At 43.6% G+C, this 12,693-nt stretch overlaps 1 protein-coding gene across 1 annotated transcript in view; it reads right to left on the bottom strand.

Moving 5' to 3' along the window:
* Window positions 1-12,693, bottom strand: part of LOC100068576 (ATP-dependent RNA helicase DDX19A) — a 24,814-nt gene continuing 12,121 nt past the window's right edge. Inside the window, exons 5-12 of the mRNA XM_001498400.7 lie at window positions 10,810-10,902; window positions 9,620-9,722; window positions 9,107-9,221; window positions 4,712-4,889; window positions 4,106-4,343; window positions 2,201-2,363; window positions 1,552-1,743; window positions 1-1,122 (exon numbers count right to left, since the gene is read on the bottom strand). Of these exons, the coding sequence (XP_001498450.3) occupies window positions 1,061-1,122; window positions 1,552-1,743; window positions 2,201-2,363; window positions 4,106-4,343; window positions 4,712-4,889; window positions 9,107-9,221; window positions 9,620-9,722; window positions 10,810-10,902 (1,144 nt within the window). The 3' untranslated portion in view covers window positions 1-1,060. The remainder of the gene's footprint in view (window positions 1,123-1,551; window positions 1,744-2,200; window positions 2,364-4,105; window positions 4,344-4,711; window positions 4,890-9,106; window positions 9,222-9,619; window positions 9,723-10,809; window positions 10,903-12,693) is intronic.

Here is a 12,693-nt window from a genome sequence, read left to right on the forward strand (position 1 = left end):
TATAGATACACACGTATTTTTTTAATGAGCATATATTAGTCTAGTAAGCAGAAAAATACAAATAAAAACAAATCATGATTAATTAGTAAAGCGCTTCATAATTATTTTAAAATTTCTTAACATAATGAATGATGGGTATAGCTCTAATTTATCCATCCTATGAACAGCATAATCAGAGTTCTCACTTGGTCATAACTCGGCAGAGCGTGACACTCCATGGCTAAGAACCAGCTCACTCGGTCAGGCGTGTCAGATGGCTGATGTCTCCTGGCTGCCATGACTGACTACTGCTGCCTGAGCAGACAGAGCAAGTGCAAGGAGGAGAAGGCCAGCCCGGATCCTTGAAGGATTCACCCACCCTTGCTGCACCAATCTCTCGGAAGGGGCTGGGATTCACCGACGTCCGTGTTTGTCTCCAAGACTGAGGTTTATAAAAGCAGCCAAGATGCTCACTCAGGGAGAAACAGGGATATCCTCTGCCATAGGGAACAGAGGTAAAAGGGATCAGCTGGACCGTCTCTGGACTTTAGGAGAAGGAAGAGGGCTCCGAGGGCAAGAGAAACATTTGTGATAGATTTCAGTGAAGGGACAGAGAACGGGGGCAGCTCACAGGCCTCTCTGCTGCTGCCGCCCAGGCTCCATCCATGTGGCGGGGCTCACACCCCCTGTGCCCCCTGGGCCTCTCCCGAGCTCTACCTCCACCTCGATCACTTCTGCAGGGGCTGGAAGCTGGGCCCAGCACCCCTAGCCAGAACACAGGCCGGGGACCCTGGGGCCAGCGATTACCAGCAGGAATCAGATTATTGTAAAGTTGGGGAAACCGTGGCTTAAGAAAGGGGGAAAAGGACTAAATTCCCCAAAATGCAAAAATTTCCTCCTACCATCCTCCATCATTTGCACAACTTTTGTCAAGTCCAAATGTAATTTAAAATGAGGTAGGTAGTTTCTCTCCACTCGTGCCTTCGTCTTTGTGGTGACTGTCGAGGCCTGTGTCAGGAAAGCACTAGTCTCCCGTGCGGGGGGAGTGCCCAGGGCAGGCACCAGTGACTGCTGGAGCTTCTCAGTTGGCTATTTTCTCAATTTCATCCAAATCATCTGTGTCCAGTCTTTCTATTTTCTTATCTGGGGGGACAAAAGAGAATTCAAAGAGAGATCAACATGGGGCTACCATGGAGAGACACTTAGGAAAGGGACAGCACAGCAGGGAGAGAAGAAACTCACAGGTGTCTGCCCCACCTAGGGACGTGCCCTGCCTCTGGCCACAGCCATCCTTCATTTAACTCCAGAGGCTTCCGGTGCCTGAGCAAGGGACACTGATGGCACAGTCAGAGCCCAGGCTGCTCAGCTGGCCAAGGGGCAACTGTCATTCGAGTCCCTGAGCCCTGATCTCTCCAGGTGTGATGAGAATGTCCATGGTGAAGGAAAGGAGGGGAATGTGGATAGGGACACAGGCCTCTCTCAGGGCCACAGGAAAACCCACCCTTCCCCCTGCCCCTTGGACTTGCCCCTGTAAGGACAGGGCCCCGGCAGGAGACACTCCCAGGGACTCACTAAAATGCTCCTGGATCCTGTTCAGGATGTTCATGCTGTGCTTGCTGTCGACCATGTTCACCGCCAGGCCCCTCTTGCCAAAGCGGCCAGTGCGCCCAATCCGGTGCAGGTAGGTCTCGTTGTCCGGGTTCCCGTCCTTGTCCACAGGAAGGTCAAAATTGATGACGACAGACACCTGTTCAACATCAATACCTGTGTGAAGGAGAGTTGCAGAGGAGTAAGCACAGGAGACAAAATCATTGTCGCCCAGAGTCAAGCCATGTATACCAACTCTGGGTGGGAGGAGGGCTCTGGGAGGGGCCAGCTCCGGGATTTGGGAACAAGGCAGAACCCAGAGGAAAGAAAGAGAACTCTGGCAGGACCTAACCAAATTATGCAATCAGTAAGAGAGCCTCTGCTAGATAAGGATCTGGAGAGGGTGCCCCAAGAGGAGCAGGCGCCCTTCTAAACCAGGCAGATGCCTGTTTCCTTCCACCACGTCAGGACTCCTGGCTTCTGTGAAAGTTCTTATCTGCTGAGGGAGTCCAGTGTCTCCCAGAAAAGAATGTCACCCCTCACCCGTTCTCCCCCAAACCATCTGAACTTCCCATATCCAAGGGTTTCTCCTGCTACCCGGAGCCCGGCAGACCAGGACACGTTCTCTGCTCACCACGGGCACACACGTTGGTGGTCACCAGAACCTTCTCTTTGCCCTCTCGGAAGCGCTCAATCACTGCAGCCCTCTGCTCCACCATCATTTCACCACTCAGCAGGGCCACCTGGTGGCCTTCTTTTGAGAGCTCTGCTGCCAGCCAACTAGCTGTTTTGCGGGTCTAGAAGCAATAAAACATTTGAGAAATGAAGTTACTTAAAGAGAGTTGTGTTTTTTTGTTAGTGAGGAAATTTGTCCCTGAGCTAACATCTGTGCCAGTCTTCCTCTCTTTCATATGCGGGATGCTGCCTCATCATGGCTTGATGAGCGGTACATAGGTCCCCGCCCAGGATCCGAACCCATGAACCCCTGGGCCGCCAAAGTGAAGTGTGCGAAGTTGACCACTACACCACTGGGCCGGCCCCTAAAGAGAGTAGTTTTGATCTTGAACATTCTACCTGAAACTTTGCAGCTAAGGGTTACATATCCTAAAATTGTTAATCTGATGTGGAGTACCAGGAACTAACAATGTCACCTGGGTAGTAATCTTACAAAAATATTTAACCTGAATATAATCATGAGGGGGAAAAATCAGAGAAATTCCAAAAGACCACTAACTAAGCTGGACTCTTCAAGATGTCCAGAGCATGTCAAGCAAAAACCAAAGGGGGGAAACTGTTCTAGATTAAGGGAGTCTCAAGAGACATGACAACTAAATGCAACAAGCGATCCTGGACTGGCTCTTAGGTTTAACAACAGCAGCCAAAAGCAATAAAGAACAGTGTTGGCACAAGTAGGGAGAGCGGACGATGGAGCGCATATGAGATAATATTATTGTGTCATTGTCAAAGGTGTGATAATGGTTTTGTGGTTATGTAGGAGCAGGTCTCATTCTTAGGAAGCGTTAGGGGTAAACTGTCATGATATCTACAGCGAACTTTAAAATGATTCAGCGAAAAGAAAAGGTACAGACCAGTCACACACACAACCATATGCGTAAGGCAAATTGGCTTAATGTTGATAGTAGGTGAAGGGCATAAAAGTGTTCATTTTGGGGCCGGCCGGTGGCACAGCAGTTAAGTGCACACGTTCCACTTCGGTGGTCCAGGGTTCGCCGGTTCAGATGCCGGGTATGGACATGGCACCGCTTGGCAAGCCATGCTGTGGTAGGCGTCCCACATATAAAGTAGAGGAAGATGGACATGCATGGTCGCTCAGGGCCAGTCTTCCTCAGCAAAAAGAGGAGGATTGGCAGCAGTTAGCTCAGGGCTAATCTTCCTAAAAAAAAAAAGTATTCATTTTATTTTTTTCACCTTTTCTGTAGGTTTGAAAATTTCAATCCTACAGTTCAATAAAGTTGGCGGGAGATGCCACTCTTAAAAAAATTTTAAAATTACAGAAACAAGTCTTCCAATAACAGAGTATGACTTGTCTTATTCTCACATCCCTAACAGCATTTTGCAGTTTTCTTCAGAGATCTTAATATTTATTCCTAAAAGAAAAGCCTTTTTGCTATTATAAATGAGCTCTATCCTTCCACTTTCTAAGTGTTTGCTATTCGAGACTAGAAAACCACTTATTTTATATTAATTTTATATTCAACTATCTTGTTAAGTTTCTTATTTTTCCTACAAATATCAGTTGATTACCTTGGGTTTCCTAATATTGTATCACCTACAAATAACACAGAGTTCAGGGGGCGCCATGCTTAGGCTATGCACCCCTCAGGATCCCACTGTTACTACCACTTAAGAGGAAACTGTCTCTTACATCTCCACAAACCATTTCCTTTCTGCACAGAGAGGGAACCTGGTCCTCCTTGGTGTGAAGGGGAAGCTGGCTGACAGGGAGGGGACAGGGCACACCCTCCAGGAGAGCTCCTCTCCCAGCAGGCCTGCAGCTGCTGCTGCTGCTGCTACTCACATGGCAGAAGATCATGGCTTGAGCAATGGTGATGGCCCCGTAGAGGTTACACAAGGCCTGGAATTTCTCATCTCTGTTATTGCAAAGGACGTAATACTGCTTGATGGTGTCCAGCGTCTCCTCCTCACGCTTCAGTTTGATAATGTTAGGATCTGGGACCACTTTCTGGGCAAATTTCCACACAGAGTCTTCAAAGGTGGCAGAGAAAAGCAGCATCTGGCAGTTTCTGGGCAGCATCCTGCAAGGAAAGGCCCAGGTATGTGGCATGACCCTGAGTTTTTACTGGAAGGAACTAAAGCAGAGCTTCCCCAGGCTTGGATGGTCTACATGCCCAGAAAGGTGGTAAAGTTGGGGAGGAGAAGTGCAGGGAGGAGGCAGGAGCAGGGATGGGGGTGCTGGTAGATTCCCTAAATCTCATTCCTCAAGCCATGGTCAGTGCTGACATGGCAATGGCTCATCAAATAAATGATCGTGAAGGTTCCGACACAAAGAACCCAGCAGGGGAGAGAAGAGGAGTTGGATACAGCAGGAGAAGACACACAGAACACAAAGATTTTACTTGCAGATCAAGAGGCCGAGAAGTTCCTCCTGCCTCAGAGTTCCTACCTCTGGATGCGGATGCTCTGATCTTGGTGGCCCTGAGTAGCTATCATCACGTCAGCCTCATCCAGAACGAACACTTTGATCTTCTTGGGGTCAATGAACTTGAGCTTGGCGCACCAGTCCAGAACGGTCCCAGGGGTGCCAATGACAATGTGCTCACTGATCTTCTGACCTCTTTCCACTGCGGAGACAAGATGTTTTCTGTGGGTACTTCCATGGCAAAGCCAGCTCTGGAAATCAAAGCTGTGCCTATCCTTCCAGGGTTAGAACAAATTAACTCCAGATTGCAAAACACATTGAGTGTTATCCTAACGTCTTGGATTCTTCTGCTATAAAGTGGGCATGATGCCTATCTCACTGCATTGTGGCCAGGATTAAGTCCTACACAGTGAACCCTCAATGTGCATTAGTTCCCTTTTCCTATTTTCTCTTATAATTCAACCTCATCCAACCCTTTCTCTTTATCATTACTCTTATTCTTTTTTTTGAGGAAGATTAGCCCTAAGCTAACATCTTCTGCCAATCCTCCTCTTTTTGCTGAGGAAGACTGGCCCTGAGCGAACATCCGTGCCCATCTTCCTCTACTTTATATGTGGGACGCCTACCACAGCATGGTGTGCCAAGCGGTGCCATGTCCACACCCGGGATCTGAGCCAGCAAACCCCGGGCTACCGAAGTGGAATGTGCAAACTTAACCGCTGCACCACCAGGCTGGCCCCCATTACTCTTATTCTTTTCATACCATCAATTCACTCACGGTTCACTGATTTCCTTCTAAATTGGTAGTTCTGAATTCCAAGATCCTCGCCCAATGATTTTTTGCTTTGTTATCTGGTATCTAGATATTCTAATTGTGCAGACAGTCTTCCTAAGTATGAATTCTCTTTGATTTAAAAAACACTACATTACTCTCAAACTATAGCTGGTAGTGATACCAGCCCTGATATTGGTTTCCCTTCATTAAACCCAGCATATATGGCGTTAAAACCAAAGTACCCATTCCCTGCTTACTCCCTGACTTCCTTGCTCCAGAAACCACTATCCTCCATGGAGACAAATGGCCAAGTACAAGCACCTGGATTCGTTATGTCCTCCCCACAAAGAGATACAGGCTGGTGGGAAAGCTGCTGACCAGCAAGGTCATGGGCTCTCTCCTCTCTGCAAGTAGTCTCAAGGCCAAAGAAAGGCTGGTGGGAAAGCTCCGACCAGCAAGGCCATATGCTCCCCTTCCCCTACCTAAAACCCCAAATAAAAACCCTTCCTTTTAGCGTTTCACGGAGTTTGGGATTTCAGCATTAGCTCTCCTTTCTCCTTGCTCGGTACTGTGCAGTAATAAAATTCCTACTTTCTTCCACTACACCCAGTGTTAGAGATTGGCTTGCCGTGCAACAGGTGAGCGAACTCACTTCAGGTTCAAGATCAGTAGGAGTTGAAACTGATACAACCATCTATCAAAATTACTAATGCATTCAGCCTTTGACCAAAACTTCCACTATTAGGGATTAATCATGTAGGTATAGTAATATGTGTAAAATAACATATATGCAAGGATATGTATGTATTAAAAGGTAACTAATTAGCAAAATATGATATACCCAATGAATGACATCAATAAAAGTAGAAAACTGTTTAGGAACTGATAAAGAACAATCTCCAAAATACATTGTTAAATGTGGGGGAAAAAGCTGCAGAGCAGTTTATATACGAAAAGGGGCAAAAAGGAATACATATATGTACATTTTTGTGGGCATGTACATACACATTATGTATTCACACACACACACATATTATTCCTTGCCTGTAGTCACAGAGAATATCTCTAGTAGAATACATGAGAAACTGGTTAGTACTGGATGCCTTTAGGAAAGAGAACTAGGTGGTTGGGGGGCATGGGAGAAAGAAAAGTTTCTACCATATATCCTTTTCAATTGTGAGCCATGTGAATGTCTTAACTATTTTAAAAATAAATAAAATTTAAAATTTGAGGAGAAAGGGCCTTTTGTTAGGAATCCATCAAGTATCCATTGGAAAAGTTTTAAATTAACTCTTAAAACTACTGTGGTTCCCTTGGGGCCAGCCCCATGGCCGAGTGGTTAAGTTTGCGCGCCTTGCTTTGGCGGCCCAGGGTTTTGCTGGTTTGAATCCTGGGTGCAGACATGGCACCATTCATCAAGCCATGCTGAGGCAGCATCCCACACGCCACAACTAGAAGGACCCACAACTAAAAATACACAACTATGTACTGGGGGGCTTTGGGGAGAAAAAGGAAAAATAAAATCTTAAAAAAAAAAAATACTGTGGTTCCCAATGCCCACTGCCTATCAATCAAAACTGAACCTTTTTAAAAAATGATATATTAAATGTAGTTAATATAGTAATCCTTCACACACAGTGAAGTCCTATGTTATTACAGAACAATCTAGAGAAGATATACGTTGTCACAAGATTCTGGTACACTTCACTTAAGTGTACCCATCAATTTGAGATGTCAAATACACACACACAAAATTACCCAATCTACTAATTTGTGGATAAAGTACTTTTGCTGCATGCTGAAGCACAATGGTTTTCTCCAGGAAAACCTCTTTTGTGATTGTGTGGCGAGCTGAAGTAGCCATTTTGGTTTGTTGACTGACAAATTATAGATATTCAAGTCAGGAATTTGACACACACTTTCTTGAAAATGAGCAAAGAAAGCCTCTCTCTTAATGAAAACAACCAACTGTATTTGCTGCCATGACAACATTTAAGCTTTCAAGAGAAAATTAGAATTGTGGAAAACTTGTATGTGCCACTGTAAGTTTGCGAGTTTCTTGATGTGTATAAACTCCTCCAGCGAGTCTGGTTGTGATACTAATGCATGCAATTTAAAATTTTTGTACAACAAAACGTGTCAACATTTGGAAGATCAGTATAACTCAGATGATATTTTCCAAATGACCAAGGCATGATGTTAAAAAATCATTCTTGGGCAAAAGATGCATTCAAAATGCAAGCGAGACCAAGGAATTTTAATGTAACAGTACAAAAAGCTCATAATATGATTTCAGATACCACATTACAACTAACTTTTTTTTTTTTTTAAAGATTTTATTTTTCCTTTTTCTCCCCAAAGCCCCCCTGGTACATAGTTGTGTATTTTCAGTTGTGGCATGTGGGATGCCACCTCAGCATGGCTTGATGAGTGGTGCCATGTCCGCGCCCAGGATTTGAACCAGCGAAATCCTGGGCCCCCGAGGCAGAGCACGCAAACTTAACCACTCGGCCAGGGGGCCGGCCCCTACAACTAACTTTTAAGTAATTACTACTCACTAAATTTTGGTGTAGTATCAAAGAAAGAACATCTAAAATTATCTGAAAGGCTAGATTCTCTCCATGTTCTTCAAAGAGAACATCTCACAATGGATTAAATACATGAGCAGATATGAGAAAGATTTGCAAAAATGTAAAAAAAAGTCATTCTCACTTTCCTTTTTGTTTTAGAAATATAGTTATTTTTCATAAAATGTAGTATTTATAAGAACACATAATGGATCTATTACTGTTGTTTTTAAGTGAATAAATAAGTATTTTAAAGATTTCTCAGTTTTACCTTCTTATATGGCAAATATCGACAGATATAACCCATAAAAACAAAAACACTTTGGGGTCCACAATAACGTTTAAGAGTCATAAGAGAATGCCTAGACCAGAAAGTTTGAGAACTGCCGCTCTAGGCAACTATGCACTGCTAGGTCAAAGGGACCTCTCTCTTCAGTTTTTCTAGGCAATGCCAAACTGTTCCCAAGAGTGACTGGACAAACACACACACTCCTCGCCAGGAGTGGGTGAGCATTCTGGGCGTTCCACGTCTTTACCAACACTTGGTATTGCCAGACTTCATTTCTGCCCATCTGAGAGGTATGGTGTGGTTTCCATTTACATTGCCCTGATGACTGATGAGGCTCATCGTCTTTTCATGTTTACTGGCCATCTGAGTTCCTTCTTTTGTGAGGCGCCTGTTCACCTGGGCCTCTTTTGTCCATTTTCTGATTAGACTGATTACTTTTCTCTTATTGTAGTTTTATGTATTCTGATAACTTTCTAATGACCTATGTTCTCATGAATCATTTAAAACCCGCCCCTCCTTCCCATTTTGACCCATATTCTTTACATTACATTCTGCAGTACACAGGGAAGAAAGACTTGGTGGAAAGATTTCTGATTTTGATAAGACCAGGTGAACTGAACATGCTTTTAGTTTACTTAAAATATTTAAATATATTTGCTAAAAGCAATGAAGTTGGCCTCTGAGGTCAGACTGAACCAGAAAGCTGAATATCATCATCACATCTTCAAAATTCAAACACCCAACCACCGTCACTGCTCAGTGCTTAGGTCTCAAGCCTTCATACTCACATTTATTGCCTCGAACAGCATAAGCAAGCTTTAGTTCCGGATGAAATTTGCCCATCTGCTCAATCACTTTTCCTGTCTGAAGCGCCAGCTCATACGTTGGGGAGAGGCACAGACACTGACAGGGAGATCATAAAGGGTGAGTTCAAGAGAGCCTTTCAGCAATAGACAATAGGCTCTAAAGGAACAAGGACGTTGGTGTCATCACCACTTGAACAGTGCAGGGAACCACCTCCTCTTCGACCAGGCCCACCTTTCAGTTGTACAGTGAAGCCTTCAGTAGGGAGCCCTAGCTGGGTGGATGTCTTCAGAAGCCTCTATTTAAGGCTGTTGCTGCTTCTGACTGAATTCCTCCCAGGTCAGGGCCTGTTGCACTAACCTATTCTCCTGAGCTGCAGTTGGAGGCATGAGAAACGTTCAGATCCCTCCAAGGGCACCCTCGTTAATCCCCCACCAGATGGCACTGCCTTTCCCAGGGCACACTAGCCAGGGCCCCCAGGATCCCCCAGTCCTCACCTGGGGGTACCTCTCTGCTGGCTGCACTCGGCTGAGCATGGCCAGGACGAAGGCAGCTGTTTTACCAGTACCAGACTGAGACTGGGCAATGAGGTTCTGTGGGCTGGATCAAGGAAGAGAGATGAAAATAATATTGGTTAAACACAATCAAGTGTCCAAATGTTCTTTCTGGCTGACAGCAATATAGATTTTCCCCCTTTATGCTTCTAGTATCCAGGTTTTCTGCATTGAGCACAATGATAAATTTTTCATATGTCATTAAAACACTGCTCAAATATTAAGGAAAATAATCCTTGTTTCAGATGGGTTCACACCAAGAAACCCTCATTCTAGACTCTAGCATAGCTAGAGCGCCCTAGTTTTGTAACCCAAGGGCCCCCTGGAAATTAAGACTGCAGAGCAGAGCAAGATCTGTGCCCAGACAAATCCCTGAGGACATTTTCTGCCGAGCCATAATGTGTCCCCAGGACTCGGCTCCTTCTGTGTGTTCCCTTTTCCCATCTTTAAGGAAAATGAAAGATACCAAGTTAGATGCTTCAGACGGAACTTTCACATTTTACTTTATGTAACCCATTGCCATAGAAATAGGTGACATTTTTGTCATTAAAAAAGAAAAATAATAATAGAGTTGAACAAAAAAAGTTGCTACCTAAAGTATGATACCATTTATCTGAAGTTTAAAAATACATAAACTACTCTTTAGATTCTTAGGGACGGACACAGAGATATGTAGTAAAAGTATAAAGAAACGTGAGAGAATGACGACCTATTTCAGGATGAAGCTTATTTTGGTGGGGGAGGGGGATGTAAAAGGAAAGGGGTCCACAGCGGCTTCAACTGTCAACTAGATTAATGATGGCTTATTTCTTGGCAGGATGGGGTCACAGATGTTCTTGGTATTGCTCTTGACATCTTTTTACAGGTCTCAAAAATTTCAAAATAATTTTTAAAACCTCAATTTTTAAAATTGCATAGAATAACAGCACTAACTTTATCAGTTTTTATTGTTAAGTGGGAAAGGCAGAAACTGTACAAAATTCCATCTGACTCTCTCGGCACTTGCCCAGGCTGTTCCCTTGAAGAAACATGTTGCCCCAAATGGCCCATCTTGTTCTCAGGAACACTACAGCTGTTGCTGGAAGACGTTAAACTAAATTCAGAAGAGATGAACCCCGGGTCTGCATACTCACGGCTCAGCGAGCATCATGGGTAACGCATTCTCCTGTATCTTGGATGGACGGTTGAAGCCCATGGCATAGACTCCCTGGAGAAGCTGTGGTTTCCTAGGAGGCCAGGGAGAGAGAAGATGGATTCCTAGTTGTTAAAATTGTTTTAAAGGCTTAGAATTTTATCTTTCCCTATATGTAGCAGAGCAGGATGCTTCCTATCTCTATCAGATACATTTTCTATGCCTTAAAAAACACTATCTAAAACTAAACCAAACCATCACTTTCCCCACTAAATCTTACTCTGCAACTATTACACAATTCATAAAATACAAACTAGATTCCTTTCTTGGAGAAATTCATGCTTCAGCAGACTCACAAATATGGTTGGCCTTGGATGACAACTGTTCCCTGGATCCTGCAAGCATGGTATTTATTAATTCATAGTATAAATCACAGAAGACATGTCTAAAAACAAACACTGCTTGTATAGTGCTAGAATACAGAAGTCCCTTTAGAGAATGGGATTTCAGTTTTAATTTCTCAGTGCAGGTGTTAAATTGAACCACAATCATTTTGTGTTCCATTGTCCTTCCAAAGTCAGCTTTGCAAATACTAGGGACAATCAAGAGGTATAACTGATTCAGCCAGTTTCTAGGAGCTGATCAATAGTAAATAGGTAAAGGATTCAGTTAACATACTGAGCTTTACAAATGCTCAGATTTACTTGTTATGTCTAGTCAAAATAGACTTTAAAAGCACCAGCTCCTTACTTAAGCAGCTATACAACAAACAGCAATTAAAGTTGCTCTTCCATCGCATTTACAGTAAGTTCTCTGCTACCTCTAGGTTGATAGGATGTTTAACAAAAATCTCACACCAGACTGCTTCTAAAGAAAAGTCAAACCAAGTCAAGACTTCTGTTCTCTAAGCCTTTCTTGGAGTTTAACAGGCTCTCTAAAAGGCAAATTATTCTGGTATATGTTGGTTCTCAGACCTGAAGAACTTTGAAACCCTAACCTTTGATGTCTTCTGTTGGGAAGAAAAGGCTGTGAAGCTCAGCAGATTCTGATTTGGTTGCCAAAGAAACAAAGTCACTACCAAATGAGGATTCAAATGATCCAAGAACTTTTAATGGCTCATTATTTTTCTTTAATTTTGCAGATTAATTCAACTATTTTAAGTACAAAACAGACCAAGTACATCAGGTGACCTAGGTTTCACTCTGTTTCCTTTGGCTGCCAACAGCTAAATCAGAGACAACCTGCCTTTTCAAAGAGGACCATTTATCACTGGTTGACCTGAGAGCTCACGTCCTTTCAACAAAAGGAATTTTAAAAAACCATGGATACTCGGAAAAGCAAACTACCAGTTCAGGAAACAACAGAGCACATCCAGCTGCCCTGAACAGTTTATAAACAGAAGCAGAGACAACAGATTTGCGAAATGAAGCTCTTGACAGAGGAAATACACATAGAAAAGTATAATTTCCTAAAATGATTAAAAAAAAAGGCCACACCTTAAAAAACTTGTACTTAGCTATTACTTCATTAACCACCTGATTTGCTTCTAGTTAGCTGTCGTATTTTAAGTGTCTCTTTCTCTGAAGCAGTGGTAATAGTCGGCAGGAGTGTGGCCACTATTTGCCCACAGGGGGCATACTATAGATTTGCTGAACAAAGGCAAAGAATCCATTTATGCCACCACGTTCCTATTCACCAGCTACTTCTGTCTGATTTGGGTGCTGGCAGGCAGCAAGAACAGTAGTTATGGTGGGTGTTACTCATCTCACACAGCACAGTGGCACGTCCATAAACCAATGATCCGTAAATATCTCTTTACTTATTGAACCAAACCAAAAATGCGATGTGACTTTTCATAATTCCCTGCCTTTAAAATAACAGCACA

Source organism: Equus caballus, chromosome 3 (assembly GCF_041296265.1).
Source record: "Equus caballus isolate H_3958 breed thoroughbred chromosome 3, TB-T2T, whole genome shotgun sequence".
Lineage (NCBI taxonomy): Eukaryota > Metazoa > Chordata > Mammalia > Perissodactyla > Equidae > Equus > Equus caballus.